Source organism: Rhamphochromis sp. 'chilingali', assembly GCF_963969265.1.
Source record: "Rhamphochromis sp. 'chilingali' genome assembly, chromosome: 12".
Classification (NCBI taxonomy): domain Eukaryota; kingdom Metazoa; phylum Chordata; class Actinopteri; order Cichliformes; family Cichlidae; genus Rhamphochromis; species Rhamphochromis sp. 'chilingali'.
The window spans coordinates 32,370,088-32,393,892 of NC_137939.1; the positions used below are offsets into that span (position 1 = coordinate 32,370,088).

At 41.4% G+C, this 23,805-nt stretch overlaps 3 protein-coding genes across 3 annotated transcripts; all 3 read right to left on the reverse strand.

The window, feature by feature from the left end:
• Nucleotides 1–1,097: 1,097 nt before the first annotated feature.
• Nucleotides 1,098–4,376, reverse strand: LOC308407041 (tubulin alpha-1C chain-like). The gene is made up of 4 exons (XM_080898428.1): nucleotides 4,359–4,376; nucleotides 2,424–2,646; nucleotides 2,189–2,337; nucleotides 1,098–2,087 (listed from the first exon to the last, which is right to left on the reverse strand). Exons 1-4 carry the CDS (start codon nucleotides 4,359–4,361, stop codon nucleotides 1,113–1,115), a joined length of 1,350 nt encoding a protein of 449 aa, XP_080754554.1. The 5' UTR covers nucleotides 4,362–4,376; the 3' UTR covers nucleotides 1,098–1,112.
• Nucleotides 4,377–8,069: 3,693 nt separating this feature from the next.
• Nucleotides 8,070–10,529, reverse strand: LOC308407555 (tubulin alpha-1C chain-like). The gene is made up of 4 exons (XM_080899289.1): nucleotides 10,373–10,529; nucleotides 9,443–9,665; nucleotides 9,208–9,356; nucleotides 8,070–9,106 (listed from the first exon to the last, which is right to left on the reverse strand). The coding sequence occupies exons 1-4, from the start codon at nucleotides 10,373–10,375 to the stop codon at nucleotides 8,132–8,134; spliced, it is 1,350 nt and encodes a 449-aa protein (XP_080755415.1). The 5' UTR covers nucleotides 10,376–10,529; the 3' UTR covers nucleotides 8,070–8,131.
• A 4,741-nt stretch (nucleotides 10,530–15,270) lies between these two features.
• On the reverse strand, nucleotides 15,271–19,892 carry LOC308407230 (tubulin alpha-1A chain). Its single transcript, XM_080898770.1, has 4 exons — nucleotides 19,733–19,892; nucleotides 16,745–16,967; nucleotides 16,510–16,658; nucleotides 15,271–16,411 (listed from the first exon to the last, which is right to left on the reverse strand). The coding sequence occupies exons 1-4, from the start codon at nucleotides 19,733–19,735 to the stop codon at nucleotides 15,431–15,433; spliced, it is 1,356 nt and encodes a 451-aa protein (XP_080754896.1). The 5' UTR covers nucleotides 19,736–19,892; the 3' UTR covers nucleotides 15,271–15,430.
• Nucleotides 19,893–23,805: the final 3,913 nt, after the last annotated feature.

Below are 23,805 nucleotides of genomic sequence, written 5' to 3' on the forward strand. Positions count from 1 at the left end.
AAATCCAGTCTAGTAACAGAAGAAGAAAGTATTTTTAAACACCACCTGTCTGCCAGCATGAGACGCCCTCTGTCCCTGCCTTGCGCCACAGTGAATATCACACCCAATTTTAAACCAAGGCAACGTTTGGCCTTGGTGGTTCTCAGTCAGGCATGTCAAACCTCATCCGAATGGTAAATATGGGTGTAACAATCCTGAAATCTACACCAAAAATCAAACAGTGACAATAGATCATTGTACTGTCTATTTGGAAATTGTTCAGGTATGGAGAAAATGGACAAACATCAGAATAGAGGGGGTTCTGCCAGCAATAAAGACTTTTGTTTTTTGTTATTCCTTTCACATATAGTTCCTAATTACAGAGCACTGGACTGGAAAGTGAAAAATAAACTCAAACCAAGTCTTTTATTCTGTGATATTAAATGGAAAATGAATCAAACAGAATAGGTTTCCACTAAGATAACGCTATATGTAATGCAAGTGCCCTCACATACACACAGCCTCTCCTCCTCTCTGGTGGGTTCTCTTTGTCTGGTTGCTGATGTCCTCACCTTTCGTACCAAAGACTTCTGTATTCTTCCCAATGTTCTGTTATAAAACTATAAATACACCTGTTTTGGTAAATTGAAAAAATAATTTAATGCCAGACCATGAACAGAATGTAGATTGAATAATCCAGCTCAAGATCTGAGCCAAAACTGAGGTGTGAATTGAGCCATGATCAAAGGAGAATTGTCACACTATTAATTGTGATATCACCATTCTAATGCCTCAGGTCAGGTAAAGTACCTGCAATAGTTTGAAATGTCAAGCACTTCAACATGGTGTTGAGTCAGCATGTGTGGAGCATCACTGCCCTCAAGTGACTAGAAAGGAGTATGAGTCCCCATGCTGGCAACATCCGTAAAGATAGATTAGGTCATGTTAAAAGTACACAGTGGATAAAAGTATTTGATTCCAGCCAAGACATAATTTTGTTTTTTGCTAAAACTGAATAATCTGAAAATTATAAAGAAATTCTACTATCCTGTAATTCATTAGCACAAATGGTGCGTTCAATTAAACTTTATGAAACTAGATGGTAGAGATTAAGAGAAGGAATATGCTAGCACTTAATACTCTTCTCCCTCATCGTCGTCTACCACGCTGTCAGCGCCCACCTCCTCATAATCCTTCTCCAGAGCTGCCATGTCCTCTCTGGCCTCGGAGAACTCTCCCTCCTCCATACCCTCACCCACGTACCAGTGAACAAAGGCACGCTTAGCGTACATCAGATCGAACTTGTGGTCGAGCCGAGCCCAGGCCTCTGCAATAGCAGTGGTGTTGCTCAGCATGCACACAGCCCTCTGGACCTTGGCCAGATCTCCACCAGGAACCACAGTGGGGGGCTGGTAGTTGATGCCAACCTTGAAACCAGTGGGGCACCAGTCCACAAACTGGATGGTGCGCTTGGTTTTGATGGCGGCAATGGCAGCATTGACATCTTTGGGCACCACGTCACCACGGAACAGCAGGCAGCAGGCCATGTACTTGCCATGGCGAGGGTCACATTTCACCATCTGATTGGCTGGCTCAAAGCAAGTATTTGTGATCTCAGCCACTGAGAGCTGCTCGTGGTAAGCCTTCTCTGCAGAGATGACTGGAGCATAGGTGGCCAGGGGGAAGTGGATACGGGGGTATGGCACCAAGTTGGTCTGGAACTCTGTCAGATCAACATTGAGGGCACCATCAAAGCGGAGGGAAGCAGTGATGGAGGACACAATCTGACCAATCAGCCTGTTCAGGTTGGTGTAAGTAGGACGCTCGATATCGAGGTTCCTACGGCAGATATCGTAGATGGCCTCGTTATCTACCATGAAGGCACAGTCAGAGTGCTCTAGGGTGGTGTGGGTGGTCAGGATGGAGTTGTAGGGCTCCACCACAGCAGTGGACACCTGGGGAGCTGGGTAGATGGAGAACTCCAGCTTGGACTTCTTGCCGTAGTCGACAGACAGACGCTCCATCAGCAGGGAGGTGAAACCAGAGCCGGTGCCACCGCCAAAGCTGTGGAACACCAGGAAGCCCTGAAGACCAGTGCACTGATCAGCCTGAGGAGAGAGAGGAAGACATGACAACCAGGCATGAGTTACTTCATTCAATAATTTAATTCTTATATACATTTTATACTAGCTGCTTTGAATTCACCCACCAGTTTGCGGATCCTGTCCAGAACCAGGTCAATGATCTCTTTGCCGATGGTGTAATGTCCACGGGCGTAGTTATTGGCAGCATCCTCCTTGCCTGTGATCAGCTGCTCGGGGTGGAACAGCTGGCGGTAGGTACCACTGCGCACCTCATCTATGCAAACAGCATTACATTAGTTTTTCTTTAAAGATGTTTTAATTTTCCTACATTAGTGTTCAGCGAGCGGTGATGACACTTACCGATGACAGTGGGCTCCAGGTCCACAAAAACAGCTCTGGGGACGTGCTTTCCAGAACAAGTCTCACTGAAGAAGGTGTTGAACGAATCGTCTCCTCCTCCAATGGTCTTGTCACTGGGCATCTGTCCGTCCGGCTGGATCCCATGTTCCAGGCAGTAAAGCTCCCAGCAGGCATTGCCGATCTGGACACCAGCCTGACCAACGTGCACTGAGATACACTCACGCTGTGGAAATGAGATGGAAAAGCCATTTATTTGGTGACCTCATTTTTGACTTATTATCCAAAAATTACATTGTTAGACCTGCTCTTCAACTAACGTAAAGTTACCTGGGGGAATATGGCTTCATGATTTAGGACTGTGATTTCAGCAATACTGGAATTTTAGTATAGAACATTAAAAATATTTAATCGTTCCATCAGTCAGCTATGTAATTTGTCCCTTGCAACAAATGAATCCCACTTGAGAGAATTCTTAACACTGTTAATGCTTTAGCGAGCCAAGTTGAACTTGAAGTCAGTTTTCACTGTCACTTGCATAGCTCTCTTAACCTAATTACATCGCAAAGGTAACTTATGCGGAAGTCAGGCCAGGTTATGTTTAGAGTTTTGGTTTAAGGGAAGTTGAATTCATCACTGATGTAATTTTTCTTCTGAAGTAACACCTTTTATACGCAACCTGTTAAACCACATCCTACCAACAAAGGACCAGTCACAGAAATTTGCCTGTATTCAGGAATGTCAGCTTTATTTTTTCTATCATTTGCATCTGATTTGAGAAGTCGCTGCTCAACTAATCCATTTTGGTGCAGAAGAGTCAAATGATGCACCAAACTTGCCTGTTGTGTAAGCACTCACAGACCCTGCAGAAGGATCATAACCACTGTCTGATAATAATCTCCGACTCTGACTTAGTTGGTTCTACAAAACCTAAAGCCTAAGGTTGGAGAACATGGTCTGTAGTACATCCTCCGGTCTCTCACTCTTCAGTAGTGACATCAGTTTTTGGTTTTGTCTCAGCTTTAACTTTCTTTAGACCCTCTTACATCAGAAACATTTTCGTCATAAATTAGCAGGTAGACACTGGAAAGAGATCACATCGATCACGGGAGAGAGACGGATAGATGGCAGCGTGTGCGCAACTTTTTGCGTATTTGGGGAGCGCACCCGCGCGCTATGGTCGCTGTGGCGAGAGCAATCTACAGGAGATGGCGACAGATTCAGGACGTTCAGAATGTGTGGGATCTTAAAAATTCCGCCCGCTATTTGCCGCTTCCAAAATCGCTACTCCAATTTACATAGCCTGTCCGCTACTCATGTGGTCACCTGAGGCCTTTTACGCTCTGAACTAACAACCCTTTAGAAATATGTCGCATGTGAGCCAGGACAAGACAATCGAGAACAAACAAGTGCACATCAGAGTTCAGCAAAGCAAACACAGCTGTAGACAATGAAAGACTTCTTTACAAAAAAGTAGCCCATACACGCCCAAAAACATTAAAGACATGAGAAGAAGAAGAAGAAGAAGAAGAAGAACAATTGAGCTTCAAGTGAGTTTGTTTGTTTGTAGTCTGCGGTCGCAGGTTCATAAAGGCCAGGATCCTTCAAAGAGTTGTTAGTCATGGGAATGCTTCAGCCTGAAAGCAGGATGACCTGTTGACAACTGGCTCAGTGCGCGCACAAGAAGCCGGAAACGGACACAAGCAAATAACTTGAATTTTGGATGTGTCCTGTCATATCGCACCAAAAATACAGTCAGGACAGCGTAGTCTGGTTAACAGTGTGAATTTTATCCTTTTAAAAATGAAATTGGTGTTGCTAAATCCTGCTGATACTTCCGGCTAATCTCAATTAACGGTCTGCCACCTGATTATTGACTATTTCAGTAATGATTTTTGATTAAATCGACACTTAATAAGAGAAAAAAAATTTACTCACCATGTTTCCTGAAGTCAAGAAGTTTCAGAGCCGAAATGAGGAAAAAGAGGAGAAATTAGTTAATTCCTACAAACAGGCTTTTATGAATCCTGTGTAAGAGATAAATGACCAGCTCCTGCTACACGGTGGTTTTTATAACCCTAGATCCTCCGGAAACAGTCTGCTGGATCTGATTGGTTTGATGTCGCATGAGACCTGCGCCTATTGGTTAAAATGGACCAGACGGTAGGATGGAGATCTCTGCAGGTGCTTTCTTACGATTTCTTAAATATTTGTGGAGTACAACATGGTTTTAACAACTTATTAGGGCTATTTCATTATATGAAGAATGGATATGTTACACTTCCATATGAACATTTGGCTTTTATAGACTTCAGAATTATAAAGAAACATTATGAAGATCTAACATCTGGGCTTAATGGATCTGGTCACTTGCCACCTATTTGCAAAGAACACTGATTCGTCCAACCAGAAGGTTTTGCATTAAGTTGTCCAAGCGATGCAGGAACGGAAGAAAGGAGTCCTGATAGTGGGATCTGGAACTTCTATTCTCAGGTTTGTGTGCACCTCTACCTCAAACCTCAACTAAAAGCTCTGATCCAGAGCGGTTTTAAATAATAGCCTTGAGCCAGAGAAAAGTATGTTGGAAGTTGAGTAGCCACCAATCCTGGAATTTTGCTGATTTTTTTTTTTTTTGTTCCAGGCTGACTTCAGCCACCTTCTCACTCCTCTTCTAACAGAGATACCCACAGCACGCAGGTGTGAAACTAAAGATGGGCAATAATACTGCCATTGTGGCTGTTGTTCAGGATTATGTGAAAAGGTTGGAAATTCAGTGGAAAGGTACTAATGATGCAGATTGGGGAATTGGGTTATTGCCTGGAAAAGAAGCTAGATGAGGTTGAAAAACAGCAACAAGGATGTGAGAAAACAGGTTATGGAAATCTCCTCATTTGCTGATTCAGGTATGTTTAAAAAGGTCTTTGTTCCCCATCATCTGAATGTTACCGATACACTTTCCAAACTATTTAAATAGGTTTTATGGTTGAAGGAACTTAAAATAAACATCTGCACTAAGTTACTCGAGTAAAAAGATATCAAAGCTCAGGCTTAGTGCTAATACAGTCATAAAGATCACTAGTATGACTGAAGACACTGATCCTACACTTTGTCTTTGGAGCTATAGTAAAAACAGTCATCCGTCAGCTCATGTAGCTTTAATGCATGATCTGGCAAGACAATCGAAAAATAAATAAAAATGGGGTGAGAAATTCTGCAGTGTGACTCCAACTTTTCTAGTATGTGGTGAATTAATTTAGCCACTTGAATGCTTGTAGTTAAGGATATATGTTCGTCAGATAGTTTAAAGTTACATTTGTTGTGTAGCCTGTAAATGTGGCCAAATTAGAAGTTTATTAAAGCCTCCTGCAGTAGACCTGCTGTTTTAAATGTAATGTAAATCCAACGGGTTTTTCTGCTTTGCATCTTTGTTTATAACCTCTCTTTTATGGATCTGTTACGTGACTACAAGTATAGCTTTGAACATCAGAGTTACATGTTTCTTTTATTTGTATTAATTTTTATTTCAATTAAGTTTACTTTCCACAGCGTATTGAGTCATTCTGTTTCATTTTTATTAATTGAAAATATTCAGTTTCACTGTTAGCTTTATATTTTAATGCGTATATAAACATTTTCAGGTTATGTAGACATCCTTGTCTCAATAAACTGATTTACAAATTTGACCTCATCAAAGACCAAAAATAAGATTTAGTGTTTATTTTTATTTTAGTTAATCTTGTAAGTGCATTATCATTTTAGTTAACCTTCTTTTTAGTTTGTATTTTTGTTTCAGTTCATTCTTTTTCTAACACCTAGTTTCAGTTTTTACTTCACTTTTAGTACCTATAATAACCTCCTGCACATAATGGACTTGAAACAGTAAATTGATGTGAGCCAAATCCACCCCTGTGAAAGCTGGGTTCCCGCCCAGTGCTTATGCTCTGGCACTGCCCCTGCATGAAGGGCTTCTCTCAACGCAGATGTCCTTGGCTGGTGGACGATCTAACTTATCAGGACATACGTGTGGAATCAGATTTTGGCCTCTTGTCAAGCAGGGGTGCACCGAGGGGAAGGAATGCCAGGTGGCAGGGTGCTGTTGCCATTATTGACAGCATGAAATTTCCTGCATGATGATGAATCAATTACTGTATAACCTACATTTTGGTTACCCCACATTCTGCCTTTAGGCCTCTTTTTGGTGACGTTACACGTCCACTTCACAGGTTTAATAAGAAATAAGTTGTATGAGGCTGCTGACATTCAGTTTTCTATACTTAACAATATTTCATCTCTTACAGTTCCTGACAAACTTATATTGCAGTGTCGGGGATATACATGACAGTATAAAAGGAAATAATGCACCATTTTATTAGAAAAATATTAAAGTCCAAAAAGCTAAAATTGCCATTGGAATTCATCTTTTAAATCCTTTCTATTACTTGGAGTCTCTGAAATCTGGGCTATTTTCTGCTTTTCTATTTTTTATTTCTCATCCATCCTATAGAACTACTGGAGGTATGAGCAGAGGTGGCAGCAGACAATATGAACGGGGGCATTTTGTTATTCCATTAAAAATAAATAATCATCATAAAAAAGATTCATGTTTTAAACCTTATACACAGAAAAATATAGGCAAAGTTATGAGAGGGCAAACATATCTGTCTCAGATTACATACGGAGACAAAGCTGGAGACAAATGGGAGAGAATGTTTTTCCAGAGTACACCACTCACTAAAACATTTGACTGTGCTCACAGTATCCTCGACACATTTACATTTTGTTTTGCAATTTTCAAACAGTCCTGCTTTAAAAATAGCTGTATGACCTGATGAATGGCACCTTTATTGTTTTATAGATGTGAGGGGTACTTCAAAGTCTGACCCATCTGCTCATTGTCCTCATCAGTCATGGTGGTTAACACGATTCACCGTAAACTGTAATTAAACTGAGCTCACACTGCAACAACTTATCAGTTACATGATTAAGTTTCATTACAAAACTGTATGAACTGGCATAACTTATAGTTGAGGTGTATCGGTAGGATTCAGCTGAGGTGCACAGTGACTTGTGGGCATAAGCCTGGACTGCCACTTCAGTAATGAGAAGCACTGTACCTCACAGGGAAATGAACACCTCCAAGTCATGAACTGAAATGGATAAAACAAGTGGAGCACTAACAACGTGAGTGTGGATCAGCTTCAACATGTTGATTCAGAACATCTGTGGAGCATCACTGCCCCCAAGTGACTAGACTTTAATCAGTTTTACTTTCAAACACTGTTAGTAACCACACAAGAAACCTGTTAGATTATATTAAACCACAGTGGGTCTTGCAGGGTTTGGGATGTAGAGCCTCTACAGATGGATGCTGATGAGATTAAAAATGTGAAATCAAGTTATGAGATCTTTATTAAGTGGGGAATTTTGAAAGGTTAACATTATGATTGTTCTGACCTAAAAGAAAGGATCAACCCTTTGTGTGATGGATGGGCTTTGCAGATTTTTGGCTTCTAAAGTGGTGCGTACCAGAAAGTATTACAGCATCATGTGAGCACTTTAATTCCACACAAGTTAGATTAAGCTCTAATAACTGAAATTCTAAATTTGATATCCAGTGCCCTTTATAGTATTTTAAAAAGAAAAGACAAATTGCAGTCATTGAACAAACTTTATTTATGACAGAAATAAATGGCACAGGACCATTAAGTCATTTAATACTCTTCTCCCTCATCATCCTCTCCCAAGCTATCAGTTCCCACCTCCTCATAATCCTTCTCCAGAGCTGCCATGTCCTCTCTGGCCTCGGAGAACTCTCCCTCCTCCATACCCTCACCCACGTACCAGTGAACAAAGGCACGCTTAGCGTACATCAGATCGAACTTGTGGTCGAGGCGAGCCCAGGCCTCTGCAATAGCAGTGGTGTTGCTCAGCATGCACACAGCCCTCTGGACCTTGGCCAGATCTCCACCAGGAACCACAGTGGGGGGCTGGTAGTTGATGCCAACCTTGAAACCAGTGGGGCACCAGTCCACAAACTGGATGGTGCGTTTGGTTTTGATGGCGGCAATGGCAACGTTGACATCTTTGGGCACCACATCACCACGGTACAAAAGGCAGCAGGCCATGTACTTGCCGTGACGAGGGTCACATTTCACCAACTGATTGGCTGGCTCAAAGCAAGCGTTTGTGATCTCAGATACAGTTAGCTGCTCGTGGTAAGCCTTCTCTGCAGAGATGACTGGAGCATAGGTGGCCAGGGGGAAGTGGATACGGGGGTATGGCACCAAGTTGGTCTGGAACTCTGTCAGATCAACATTGAGGGCACCATCAAAGCGGAGGGAAGCAGTGATGGAGGACACAATCTGACTGATCAGCCTGTTCAGGTTGGTGTAAGTAGGACGCTCGATATCGAGGTTCCTACGGCAGATATCGTAGATGGCCTCATTATCTACCATGAAGGCACAGTCAGAGTGCTCTAGGGTGGTGTGGGTGGTCAGGATGGAGTTGTAGGGCTCCACCACAGCAGTGGACACCTGGGGAGCTGGGTAGATGGAGAACTCCAGCTTGGACTTCTTGCCGTAGTCGACAGACAGACGCTCCATCAGCAGGGAGGTGAAACCAGAGCCGGTGCCACCGCCAAAGCTGTGGAACACCAGGAAGCCCTGAAGACCAGTGCACTGATCAGCCTGAGGAGAGAGAGGAAGACATGACAACCAGGCATGAGTTACTTCATTCAATAATTTAATTCTTATATACATTTTATACTAGCTGCTTTGAATTCACCCACCAGTTTGCGGATCCTGTCCAGAACCAGGTCAATGATCTCTTTCCCGATGGTGTAATGTCCACGGGCGTAGTTATTGGCAGCATCCTCCTTGCCTGTGATCAGCTGCTCAGGGTGGAACAGCTGGCGGTAGGTACCACTGCGCACCTCATCTATGCAAACATTACTTTAGTTTTGCTTCAAAGATTTTTTTTAAATTTTCCTACATTATTGTTCAGCGAGCGGTGATGACACTTACCGATGACAGTGGGCTCCAGGTCCACAAAAACAGCTCTGGGGACGTGCTTTCCAGCTCCAGTCTCGCTGAAGAAGGTGTTGAACGAATCGTCTCCTCCTCCAATGGTCTTGTCACTGGGCATCTGTCCGTCCGGCTGGATCCCATGTTCCAGGCAGTAAAGCTCCCAGCAGGCATTGCCGATCTGGACACCAGCCTGACCAACGTGCACTGAGATACACTCACGCTGTGGAGAGGGGGGGGGGGGGGGGAAAAAAAGTAGTCATTCATTTGTCATCCATTCTATTTTTTTAATCCCAATAGTAGCTGAAAGCTACTCATCACATGTTGAGGCCGTCTCTGGAACTAATGTGAGAAATGAGGAAGAAGAAAATAAATAAGGCTCTTTGTTAGCAGTGGGATGCCACAGTCATGACTCCCCTGAGGCTGATAACATCTGAGCCCTTTAGAAATATCACATGTACATCAAGCAAAGCAACAAGCAAATCTTTTGTGTCGAGAACAAACATTTTCACATCAAACCAAACAAAAGACAAAAAACCCCATAAAACTTTAAGTGAGCTGCTTCTGTTTGCTGAGTCTGTGGCTTCAACTTCACAAAGGCCGGGCCTCTTCAGAGAGGCGCTAATCAGAGGAATGCTGCAGGCTGACCTTTGCCAACTAGGTCAATGTGCGCATGAGAAGCCGGAAACAGACAGACGGGGCAGAACTTGAATTTGGGCTGTGCCTCGTCACGCTACACCAAAAATACACTAAATGTCTGTTGAACACTGGGGTTGGTTAGCAGCCTGAAATGATAACTTCTTATAGCTATTAAAGTAACGACTGAACTTAACGACCCTTTCAGCTGATTTGAATTACCGGCTACCACGTGATATAACTTCAGTTTGAACTTAATTGTAGGAAAAGACAAAAAAAAACCTTGACACTCACCATGTTTCCTTGTGTTGATAAGTTTCAGGATTAAAATGAGGAATAGGAAGCGAGAAAAACGTTAGCTCCCACAAATAGGCCTTTATGAGTCCCGTGTAAGAGGCAACTGACGCGTTGCCTCTGGGCGGGGCGTTTTATACTCGCTCACCCGCCGGAAACGCTCCGCTGAATCTGATTGGGTTACGTCACACGAGCCCTATTCCTATTGGTTAGATTGTAAGCGTCACGTTCAGCCTGACACGGCGCAAACTTTTCAGGAAGGTGAGGCAATCCCAGCTGCCAGCAGTGTGTTTCAGGCAGGAACTGTGCTTTTTTCCCCCCAGTGATTTCACATTTAAGTTTTTATTGTCTGTTTTCACTCATACTTTACAGCATCTACCAAATATGATCGGATACATTGTAAGAGAAAGACATGGCAATTAAAGTAAACAGAGAAAAAGATATGTTTTCACGAGGAAAAAAACTTTTTAAACCCCTATTTGGAAGCAAATTAAGGTTTTAGGCGGTTTTTTAATATAACTGGTGATTCTATACGTGCCGGTTTTATGTACAAGTGCCTGGAGGAGATTCATCCCGGCTACAGAATGGTGAGACTTGCATCTTGGAGGGTGGGATATACCTTGAGTTCCCCAGTCCTGCTTTATTTAGTTAAATGACATTCAGTGAGTATTATAAGCACAATATAGAGTGTTGGGAGAAGTATTCAAATAAAGAAAATGACACTTAGAGATCCACTCCAATAGACTCCCTCAAAAATAAGGGCAGCATTATTGTCAGCAAAATTAAAAAAAAAAAAAAAAAAAAAAAACCTTTTGTAAGAAAAAGAAACTTGTCATCACATATGACATTATTACTTAACCAGACCTGAATCATTTTGGTGCTGCGGGCTTGTTTTTAAATATCTGTGTACCTCTAAACAATGTCGATTTATGTCTCCCAACCTGGTGCTCGGGGTCCAAAGAGTCACAAGCAAGATTTATTTATAGAACACATTTCAAAACAGCAGCTTATTCTTCTTTCCACAAAACCAGAAGCCTGAAAAAGTAAAAACACAAACATACTGACTTACACAAAAAGTAAACATGGAGGGTAATATTACATTAAGTCTATATTAAGTCTTGAGCCGTTCTTTTTTCTTTGCTTTGTTTCCCCTGAGCTGGGCTTCTTGTAGATTTTTTTTAAGTAACAATAGTTCTCCTAGAGCTTGAGCAATAATTCTCCAGACTTTCCTGAAGGTCTTTCAAAGTTTTTCTTTGGGCACTGGCTGTTTTTTTCACTCACATTCAGTCCAGTCCATGTACCTTATTTTCCTTTATTTGTCCAGTTGGCCAATAGGGGAGCAACAGTTACAACAAATACAAATACCTGATCAATTTCAGAGGAATTTCTGTTTGTTTATTAACCCACTTAAAACTGACCTGTGAGGATTCAAGCATATCGAAGTAACTCACTTATTATTTGTTCCAGTTTCAGTGGGGGAATAAAATGCCAAATATTCACTTAGACAGATATAATATGGTATTTATCACCAACAGGTGATTCCCATAGAGTTAGCTGAATATTTAGCAAATGTGTTTTTAAAAAAATTATAGGAATTGGACAAGTGGTAGACAAAAGAAGAAAAAGCATGCTTAAAAACTGGCAAACTGAATAAAAATGTCTGAGCTTAGAGAAAACTACTATCTGAAATGGCTCCAAGACACTGCTTCTTTGTCAAGGGTAGCAAGCCTAAAAGACTGAAAATCAATATACAACTCTACTGAAAAAAATCCCATCTGACCACTTTAGGAATGAGCTGATATTTTTACTATTAGCATATTTAATGAAATGCATGCAAAATATTTTTATACTATATGGATATTTAGGTCCCAAGCCTAAATTTAGGTATTTTAAGATGATGTCTTCTAAGTTGCATTTTTGCCTTTTCAGTGAGTCTTCATTACTTTTAAAGGGAGAAAACGTGAAAATGTCAAGCCTGAAAATCACATCTAAGTTCTGTTTAAAATTACAATTACATTTACAACCCCTATTCCACAAATCTCAAATTTTAAAGGCAAGTGAAAAAGGGCTAGAATTTTATTTTGACCCAGAAGAAGTCACAGCTACAGCTGTGGCGTTGTGTCAGAGCAAGCAAAGCAAAGCAAAGTAAGCAGTGCTTTGTTCAGTTAGTTCAGTTCAGTTAAATAAAATAAAAAAAATAGGCAGGCAGAAATTAAAATGTCCCAAAGTGAAAGCAAAGTCTCTGCGTCTACCCTGTATTATACTGCCATCTTGTGGCACAGTCGCTTCTTGCTGTTTAATAAACTGAGCAGACAAAGGCTCCACAAACTCTTTCAGATTAGTATTAGTATCTCAAACTTACTTTTTCATTAATATTTGTAATCCTCCTGTGAATACTGGCAGTTAACCATGTCACACAGTGCTCAAGCCTTTTAATTCAGCTGTAATTTTTATGTATCGATATATTTTATTATGCTTTTTAATCCTTTAATCAAGTAGTTGAGCTGCTTTTCTGAGCTCAATAAAAGCTGTTTTGGAGGTATGTATTCCTCACAGGACAGCCACTACAAACATGTTATTTTATAGAATATGATAAATCACTGTAGATAAAACAGAATGCAAACGGTTTAAAATGAGCTCGACATCTTAACATCAGTATTAATCCCTATAACACTAACAGGCATCCTTTTTCATCAGAATAATTACTTTATGTACAATTTGTCTGTAATGCAATCATGCCAAAAAAGAAAATAGACTCTTGAAAGTTCTAATGCTTGTTTTATGCTTGAGCTGTGATAGTGGGAAGGCAGGTAGGCAGGTAGTTATGGAATGCTGAGAGTGTTTGCTGTTGATGGAGGCAGTGTGAAAAATATGTGTTACAGCCGGTCTGTGGGCTACTCTTGTTTGTTGGTCCATCAGCCATCTGCTGAGAACAACAAAGTGATAACGTGCAAGGATCTGAAGAGGAAATAAGTATTGAAAACTGTCCACCGCAGCCACTGTTTGTACTTTTCATGCTTTAATTTTTTATCTTTAACATTCGTTTTATGCTTCATCCTTTCCCAGTCCGCTGTTGCTCCCTCCTCCATTCCGGCCCATTTGTAAGTCATTCAGCACTCAATTCAGTGATGTGCAGTTGGAAACACATTAGTGGTGTGTAAAAACCCCTTTTCATCCACTGTACACAGACAGACACATTACTGGGACCATAAATCACGCTTGAGGCTTTACATATCGGGTGATAAGACGAGGTCTTAAAAGCAGGTAAATGCAACCTCAGATGAACGACACATCATTCATTTAACAAAAAATGGAAAAACTACAGATTGTTTGGAAGGGGCTGCCATGATCTCTGAAAAAGAACACGACATCACAATTTATGTTAGTATCTGAACTGTAACAGCCCTTTGGACAAACAAGACCAAAGTGGAGATGTTTGGCTACGATGCACACAATCGTATTTGGTAAAAAGAGTAAATCAGCACAAACATTAACTGTCAGCATGGCGGTGGAGGAGTGATGATTTTGGGCTTTTTTTGCAGCCACAGGACCTGGGCGCCTTGCAGTCATTGAGTCGCCCATGAGCTCCTCAGTATATCAAAGTATTCTCGAGTCAGATGTAAGGCCGTCTGTCTGACAGCTTGGCTAAGTTCCCAAACACAGCAGCAAATCTACAGTAAATGTGCTTTTCAGCCCTGAACATTTCATGTGGATATCTCCTGTACTTCAGAGGTTGTGGGGCTAAAAATCCTGGAAAAAAAATGTTCACCTAACCTTATTTATGTACTTTGTACCTTTTGTAACTCCAGATGTTTTTATAAGGTCAGGATAAGCTGTTGCTTGGCTTCATTAGATACAATAGTAAAGTAGGAGGTCAGGTGAGAATGCTGCCCATCTGAGGTTCCTCTTATAGTTTAATCTTATAGTTCCTGCGTGGACTTACCAGACCTGAAGAGTAATTCACTACAGCTGTCAATTCAGTATTTTTATTTTAGTTGTAGTGGAATACTTTTGGCTGCAGCCTTATTTTCCATGAGGTTGTCACAGCAGATGGATCCACATATTTGCTTTAGCCCAAACTTTACACCGGTGGCTGGGTTTGTGTGTCCTTCCAGTCTCACACCATGGATCTATTGTGAGTTGAAGGTTTCAGTTTAACAGTTCATACTATTTAATTATTAAATTTTGAAGACCGCATTGTAAACCTCAGGATCCTCATTACGGTCTAAAGATTTGTCACAGTGCAAGGATTCCTAAACTGTGGGCTGGGGCCCCCTGGTGGACCATAAAGGTACTGCAAGCGGGCAACAGCCAAGTTATATATTTACATAAACATATTTATTTATATAAAAACTTAATCAAAGGTGGTTAGTTTATGATATTATTCATTACTTGACCTAAATTTACTGCTTTTGTATTAAAGTTTGTGGCAGGTGGGTCACACGGGCTGGTGCTATTACAGTTGTCGTACCTAAGCTTTGAAAGAGTCTTCCTTTGTCATTCAGGTCGGCTGAATCACTCAGATATTCAGCAGGTGAATTTTAAACACCTGCTGAAAACTGATTTTCTTAGCTTGACTTTAACTATTGAAACTTCAAGCAATGGTTCACACTAATATTTAAAATCTGTATTTATGAACAGTAGTTATAAACACGGCTGTAGGATTTATGTATCGATTACAAGAAAAAAGATTGGAACGCTATTGAGAAAACTAATCAGCTTTTTACATGCATGTTTAAAAACATATGAATTTGAAACATCTTAAATTACATGATTCAAACCTTTTTGTGCTACTTACTCATGACTAATATGTCGTAAAGTTTCTGAATATTTAAAAATCATTCTGAAAATATCATTTTGAATATCACTGAATATTTAAAAGACAAACAGTTAAACAGTTTTTCATCACAGAGGTTTTATTTAGAGCATAGCCAAACTTGACATTTCCAAGGGTTTAGAACTGAACAGCCAAAATGACAAAACATTTGTATTTGGAATGCTTTAAAGGAAACATTTTAGTCAAATATTTCTTTTTTAACTAATGCCTTCAGGTCCCTTTCAGTACTCCTCTCCTTCCTCCTCTCCCTCACCCTCAATGGAGTCAACTCCCACCTCCTCATAATCCTTCTCCAGAGCTGCCATGTCCTCTCTGGCCTCGGAGAACTCTCCCTCCTCCATACCCTCACCCACGTACCAGTGAACAAAGGCACGCTTAGCGTACATCAGATCGAACTTGTGGTCGAGCCGAGCCCAGGCCTCTGCAATAGCAGTGGTGTTGCTCAGCATGCACACAGCCCTCTGGACCTTGGCCAGATCTCCACCAGGAACCACAGTGGGGGGCTGGTAGTTGATGCCAACCTTGAACCCAGTGGGGCACCAGTCCACAAACTGGATGGTGCGCTTGGTTTTGATGGTGGCAATGGCAGCGTTGACATCTTTGGGCACCACATCACCACGGTACAAAAGGCAGCAGGCCATGTACTTGCCGTGACGAGGGTCACATTTCACCATCTGATTGGCTGGCTCAAAGCAGGCGTTTGTGATCTCAGCCACTGAGAGCTGCTCGTGGTAAGCCTTCTCTGCAGAGATGACTGGAGCATAGGTGGCCAGGGGGAAGTGGATACGGGGGTATGGCACCAAGTTGGTCTGGAACTCTGTCAGATCAACATTGAGGGCACCATCAAAGCGGAGGGAAGCAGTGATGGAGGACACAATCTGACCAATCAGCCTGTTCAGGTTGGTGTAAGTAGGACGCTCAATATCAAGGTTCCTACGGCAGATATCGTAGATGGCCTCGTTATCTACCATGAAGGCACAGTCAGAGTGCTCTAGGGTGGTGTGGGTGGTCAGGATGGAGTTGTAGGGCTCCACCACAGCAGTTGACACCTGGGGAGCTGGGTAGATGGAGAACTCCAGCTTGGACTTCTTGCCGTAGTCGACAGACAGACGCTCCATCAGCAGGGAGGTGAAACCAGAGCCGGTGCCACCGCCAAAGCTGTGGAACACCAGGAAGCCCTGAAGACCAGTGCACTGATCAGCCTGAGGACAGAGGGGAAGACATGACAACCAGTGATTATTTTATTTAATTTGTCTTTCTGAAGATAAAGTTGAAACAAGCTGCTGTAAATTTAGCCCACCAGTTTGCGGATCCTGTCCAGAACCAGGTCAATGATCTCTTTGCCGATGGTGTAATGTCCACGGGCGTAGTTATTGGCAGCATCCTCCTTGCCTGTGATCAGCTGCTCGGGGTGGAACAGCTGGCGGTAGGTACCACTGCGCACCTCATCTATGAAAACAACATTACGTTAGTTTTGCTTTAAAGATGTTTTAATTTTCCTACATTAGTGTTCAGCGAGCGGTGATGACACTTACCGATGACAGTGGGCTCCAGGTCCACAAAAACAGCTCTGGGGACGTGCTTTCCAGCTCCAGTCTCGCTGAAGAAGGTGTTGAAGGAATCGTCTCCTCCTCCAATGGTCTTGTCACTGGGCATCTGTCCGTCCGGCTGGATCCCATGTTCCAGGCAGTAAAGCTCCCAGCAGGCATTGCCGATCTGGACACCAGCCTGACCAACGTGGATGGAGATACACTCACGCTGTGGAGAGAAGAAAACAAAGCGATAAAGGGGGGGGGGGGTTAATTTAGCTGTAAATGTATTCATTTATTTATTTATTTATTTATGCAAAAATAAAATAATTTATTTATGCAAACAAAACAAAGGACAAAACTGTTCAAAGTGTTTTTCTTCATTCAGTTGATCCAAACATGTTCTTTTATTAGCAACAACTAGTCTTATTTTTTTCCCGCCCAACAGGTGCACTGGATTGTGTCTGGAACCTCGTTGCTATGCGACAAACCCTTCACTCTGGCAACCGATGACGTCGGGGCTGTTGAAATTCGTTGGGAAGCGTGAATATTAGAAAAGGTTGAGCCGTTAAAGGAGAAAAGTTTAGTCAAGGAAGCAAGGCAGCCATAGTGGTAATGCCCACGGGCAGGGCCGGCCCGTGGCATAGGCCATATAGGCAAATGCTAAAGGCGCGGTCCATCAGGGGGCGCCACGCCAGTGCCACAAATGTTGAAAAAAAAAAAAAAAGTTGGTACTATTATTTCTACATACAAAAAATAATCCCACGTTAATTAAAATGCAAAGTAAAGCTTATTTAATAGAAATATTATTTGTTACAACAAATAATCCCCGCACGGTGCGCCCCCTCCCTTCCCGTATCATGGTTCCTTTTGGACGTCACCACATCAAAAAATCAACACAAGATGTCAAAACGGCCAAAACTGTCAGGTGCCCAGGGAAGAAAAAAGAGAAAAGAAGAGGAGGAGAAACGAGAAAAAGACAGAGGTAGGTAACGTTAGCCTACATGAAATTATTTGTCTGAATGTGATAGTAACCTAAATTTTTAGCATTAAGCTAATGTTACATGATTCGCTAATTGCTAATCAATAAATAGCTAGTTAACTGTTTTAACGTCAGTTAATATTGTGGAGGGGGCTAAATTGTTATGGAAAATAATAATGTAACGTTAGGTAATTACAGTACTCCCACCTTTCCCACCATTCCTCATTTGTATTCATCTTTTAAGCAGGTGTTTTTTGTTTACATTGTTATTGCCTTCTGGTTAGCTAACGTTTACCCTGCAGGTAATAGTCACTTTTCCACCCCTGTATATATTATAGTTGAAAGCCTAGTTATTAAAGTGCACATCATTAGTGTTAATTAAGCAATATCACATGAGAGGGAATGCTGTTTTTTAATATGAGCACTGCTGTGATTCGGTCAAAGATAATCATAACATAACATTCTCATATGATATTATACTGTTACTTTGCATTCTGCTATTCAGCATTTCACTGTAATGATGACAATAAATTGAATCTAATCTAATTTGCATATCAGTTAACATCATACATATATCTCTTTGGTTTTTCATTTATATTATATCATTTCATTTTATTCCTGGAATCATATGTTTTTATTATTAGACTTTAATACTCAGTGGTGTCACATACTCCTCTCTTCAGATGCACTGTTGAAGTTTCTAAATCCCACCCCTGGGCCATCTACCACATCTACCGCTGCTGCCTCCACTTCAGCAGCACAACCCACCAGTGATGCAGCATCAGCAGCACAACCCAGCCATGATGCAGCAGCATCAAGCGGTCTTCCTGTTGCCTTATTTATATTGTATTTTTAATTTATTTTATCCAACTTGTTGACACGTTTTATTGTGTTTATGTATGTAAAATTTATTGTATTTCATATATTCATTTTTTACTTTTTGTATTCATTTATTTATTCGTATATTTTTTTATCTTGTTAATTATTCTGATTGTGAATTTGCTTTCTTTAAGTAAAAAAAAAGGTCAAAGACAAAGCTATTCAGTTTCTTGTGAGTACATACACTACACTGCCGATGTAGGGGGGCGCCACCTAAAATCTTGCCTAGGGCGCCAGATTGGTTAGGGCCGGGCCTGCCCACGGGTATTGATTTCACAGCATAATAACTGCATGCGTTGAACCACCAGTCAAATGTGGAAAAATGGCTCAAAAGTTTGCCAGTTTAGCCCCAAAATGCGGTTTTGCCCCCCCCCCCCCCCCCCCCCCAAGTTACGCCATCTTTGCCATCAGAGAATTGATCATTTTAATTCAGTGTTAGGTCTGTCTATATGTTAATGCCACTGATTTCGACTCATCACTGAAACTAAACCGTTATAACAGAAAATACTACTAGGTTGCCGGCTGTACATCTGCTAGGTGGCTGGCTGTGCATCAGTGCGGTAACTATCAGCCCGGGAGAGTCCGTTACTCGCATGCATTTTTAATGGCTTGCCGCGCTGACAGGGCATTTTCATCCAGTTTTCCCTAAGGATTGGGTTACTGTGGGTGTGGGGCATTCTTTTTAAGCTGATACAGCTTAATGCCATTCTCCCTGCCAGTGCCGTGCCCTTACAGCCCGTCGCGGTCACGACTAGTGATGACCGGGGCTTTTGTCATGCCAGTGAGAGAATAAAATACCGCAGAGTCACCGGCTGGACTGAAGCCTCCATTATTCCCTCTGTCCACCCCTGAAAACCTCTTTTGTTCGGTCTGCCCGCCACGTCCCCCAATTGAAAGGCGTCAGAGCATCTCCCCATCTCAAGCTGGGACTAAAACCCCCCACACTACACTGCAAGAAATTGAATATCTATATAGCAAAATCAACCACACAGTTTTAAATCCCACTTTTCATTTAAAGGTAAAGCAAACCTCCGTTATAAGAGCTCAACTTACAAATCACACCCACCTTCTTCTTTTTTTTTAAGTGTGCCTCAAGTATGGCCTGTTAACAAAGCTTTTTTAAAAGTTCTTACCATTTTGTTATGTTATAGTCGCGGTGGAGGTTGGCAGAAGCTCCTCGATAAGCAGTCTTACAATTCGACTGTTATGGGGTCGATGTAAGAGATAATGGCGCACATGAGGATGGACAGAGGTATATATGCAAGGGAAGACCCGGCGCCGGTGGCTGCTGCGCCCTATTGGCCAATCTCCCGTCAGTCTGACGTTTCGAATCATTCCGCGGCTTTCGATTGGATAAGCGGTTCTCCTCACTGCAAGGACCGCCCAGCAGACCCCACCCTACTATCCTGCCGTATTGTGCTGCAAGCATGGCGCCTCTGATTATGGGAAAAATGCTGCGTAATTTTCAGCATGTTTGTGCCAGACAGACCCGGCTGCTCTACACAAACTCTCCATATGTCGCTCCTCATGCTAAAACTAATAAACAAAAACAGAATAACTAATAGGAAGGCTTATAATAAAATTCAAGAAACACTTAAAAAGTGAAAACTGTATTCACTTTTATTTATAATTGATTTTATCAGGTTTTATCCATAATACATCTTATTTTATTTCACATTTTCCAATACAAAATCAATCAGCTAATCTTTCTTCAAATCGCCCCTCCAATTTGTTACCATCAGACTGAATTTCAAGCCTTTCACCGGATATATATGGATCTTCCAGTGTCTTACTTTTCCTTAAGGCTATATTATAAAATGTGCATTTGCAGTTAACCTAAAGAGAAGTTTAAACACCCATCCACGTTGGCTGGCAACAACAAAACTTTAGTTATTATCAAACCATCACTGTTAAATGTATTTTTGATATGACCTTTGTATGTTTTCATGCATACAGATTTTTACATACTGTTCAAAATTTACTGCCTTCTACATGGTACGGTAGATGTGGTGTTTTATTGAGCAGATTAACAGCCATTTGGCTTTGTTTTCCTGTCTTCTTCAGATAAAAGAGGTCAAACTGCCCAGTCATATATGAGGGACATGTAGGCCAACGACGCCCAACCCCCAGCCCCCCTCCCAAGATTTAACGGTTGCTAGGAAATGAATAAAGGAGTTGCCTGGATACACACCAGTATCCACATAGACCGCCTTTATCTGGTGGTCACGTGGTCCAGCTTAAATAGTAGCATTAAGGGCCTGCACTGCAGCTGCCTCTGTGGTGGGATATAAGCCACGTTTTTCCTAAAATCTATCATCACTCCTCGGTCTGTAAAGAAACAGGCTTTTTCTTCCCTACATGTGCATGCATCCTTGTCTTATCGAGCCAGTGAAAATTTAAAAATGTCGTGAGGATGTCAGGGTGGGGCTGACTGATTCCATGCATGGTGCACTTCATCCAAAGCATCACTCTTTCTTAAGACTGTGAATGCGGCTCTTCTGGTTTCTTAAACCTTCAGATTTCAGTGAAACGGACCATAAATTGGTTTTCATGGGCCAACTGGCAGGGAGTTAAGCACTTTGGTTTCTAACAACAAATGAAACTCTATGACAACAGTTGTCCCAGAGTCCCAAGTGGTATCCCATTGAACGAGGGGCTGCTTTATGTTGAGACTCAGACCCGAGAGATGTGTGTTTACAGTAACAGCAGATGGAAAACGAGACTAGATTTTATTGTCTTTTCTCATCATCTAAAAAAGGATCCCAAGAAACAGTTGTGTCAGCATTAAAAAATCCACGTTTTTGTTTGTTTTTTTACCTCTTATCATCCTGATTTATCCTCTGCTTACATGGCACAGGTTATTGAATTGAAGGTTGTTTAAACACTTTTGAGTATATATGATTATGATTATATTACCCGTTACTTAGATTTTGTATATTATATTTTATAGCTTAGTTAATATTGTTTATAGCTCCATATAAACTGCATGTGCAAACACCCTATCCCCTTGCATCCTCTCCTCTCACACTGACCCCTCTACATTCCTGAATCTTCTCTTTGGTCTTCCCCATTTCCTCTTGCCAGACAGCTCTCTTCAACATAACTTTTCCCATTATATTTACTACTGCTCCTCTGCACATGTCCAAACCATCTCAACCTTGCCTCTCATAGCTCTGCTACCATCAGCTGTGCCTCGTGTCCTTCCATCAGTGCCATCATCTCCAACAACAACATAGCTGATCATATAGCAATATTATATGTCATCCACCCTTTTGATGCCAGAGACCCTTCGTGACGCAACCCTCACGGTTTGTCCGAGCTGGAGATGGGCACCAGCGATTCTTGTGGGTTAACATCTGGACCAAGCATGCCACCTGGAATTTTTGAGCAAGCGTATTGCCACACAGTGTATGTAAAACACAGATTGTATAAAAGACGGACATAGCTTCCAAGTCTGAAAAGTGAATCATGCGTTCTTTTTAATGGTTACATCGGGGGACTCCGCATAGACGCCGATGGGGAAAACCCTCAGACTTAACATCTGTAAAAACTTTACACACCTTTACCATTTTTATAATACTGATGTCCATACATTTTGCCCAGATACACAGGAGCATAATAGTAGGGGAGACCGGGGATAGTTGTAACGTGGGTCAGTTGTAACACTTCCAATTTCTCCAATCAGGGCTAAGTTTCAAATGATGTGACTCATCCTGTGCATGCCCAACTCAGTTCTGCTATCACATGTGAAAAATCAGCACATTTCGTCAAACACAGACAATTTAACATGAAAAAAAGTAATTTGTATGCCAAAAAGTAAGTTTTTCTACTTTATTTCAATTTCTAATAGCATTATCTGCTTTGCAGTTAAACTCATCAAACTTAAATTATGTTATTTGTATGTCTATGGGGATATATTCTGTGTAGGTCTTTAGTGCTAGTGTTTTAGCCGTTGGCTGTAATGTTAGCTAGTTCATGGCTATAGGAGTCTGGGTCAGTTGTAACAGCAACAGTCTGGGTTAGTTGTAACAATAATGCAGATGTTACAACTTACCACACTATTACTTTAACTTATATTAAACAAGTTGGGGCAACGACATCAGCAGAGAGAGGTTCACTGGTCGCTTTTGTATATGCGGTTAATGCCATTAGCAACACAATTACTTCACTGTTTGTGTTCCCACACATACATTATGCAGACCACTGTGTCAGAGATGGACCAGTAGGAAGTACTGGTAGTGGAAATAAATCAGGATGGGTGCAAGAAACAGATTTCCTCATCTTTCTGAAGCACTTTGCAAACCACACCAAGGTAAGCCATGATAAAAAGTAATGGAATTGCGATGCTGGTGAACAACTACATTTTTTCAGCTTCATTGTTATGTTCAAAATTGGTGCAAGAGTTGTAGGTTATAATGCCCACTGAGCCAATGAGGCCAAACTCAAGGAAGACCAACCAAAATTAATGAAATATTCAGTTGCAGAAAATTCCATAATTTGTCTTTTTTGGGGGGTTGGAATATGTTCAAAAGCTAGATTTCTGCATTCTGTCACACACACACATAGCTACATAAATGGCTCTAAGTGCATTCATGTGTTGAATAAACAAAGATTACATGTTAATGTTTTGTCAGTACCCTTATTTCATTGTGTTACATTTTACCCCAGGATATGTTACAATTAACCCAGACTATGGGGTTAATTGTAACATTTCACTCTTCGTGTTTGAGACCATACCATGCAATGGGTAATTGTGCTGCAGAGAAAATAGCTGCACTATTTAATAGCAGAGACATGTAAATACTTTGCATTACATTTTGAATCCACTACCTTAAAAGAGCTCCAATTTACAGACAGAAATGTCAAAAATGTTACAACTATCCCCGGTCTCCCCTACTCAGTTTTTCTATTTCGTTTTTCTAAGTAAAGAACATTCCTGTACAGGGAAGTACAAACCCTCATGGGACTGTTAAGGTTTACCTTCAAATACTTAATGTAGTCGTTCCGTGATCAGTATTTCCGTTATGCTGTGATGTTGTGCTTAGACTTTGGTACTTGTGGATTTGTGGTTTCCAGGATTTATATGACCAAGAATGGTGTAAAGGGTTAGCTATTAACAATCCACCGTGACTGAAGCTCAAGCAGTGTTTGATTCAAGGTTGTTGTTTAAATGGTAATAAAATCATTCTTCCTGTAACTGTGCAGA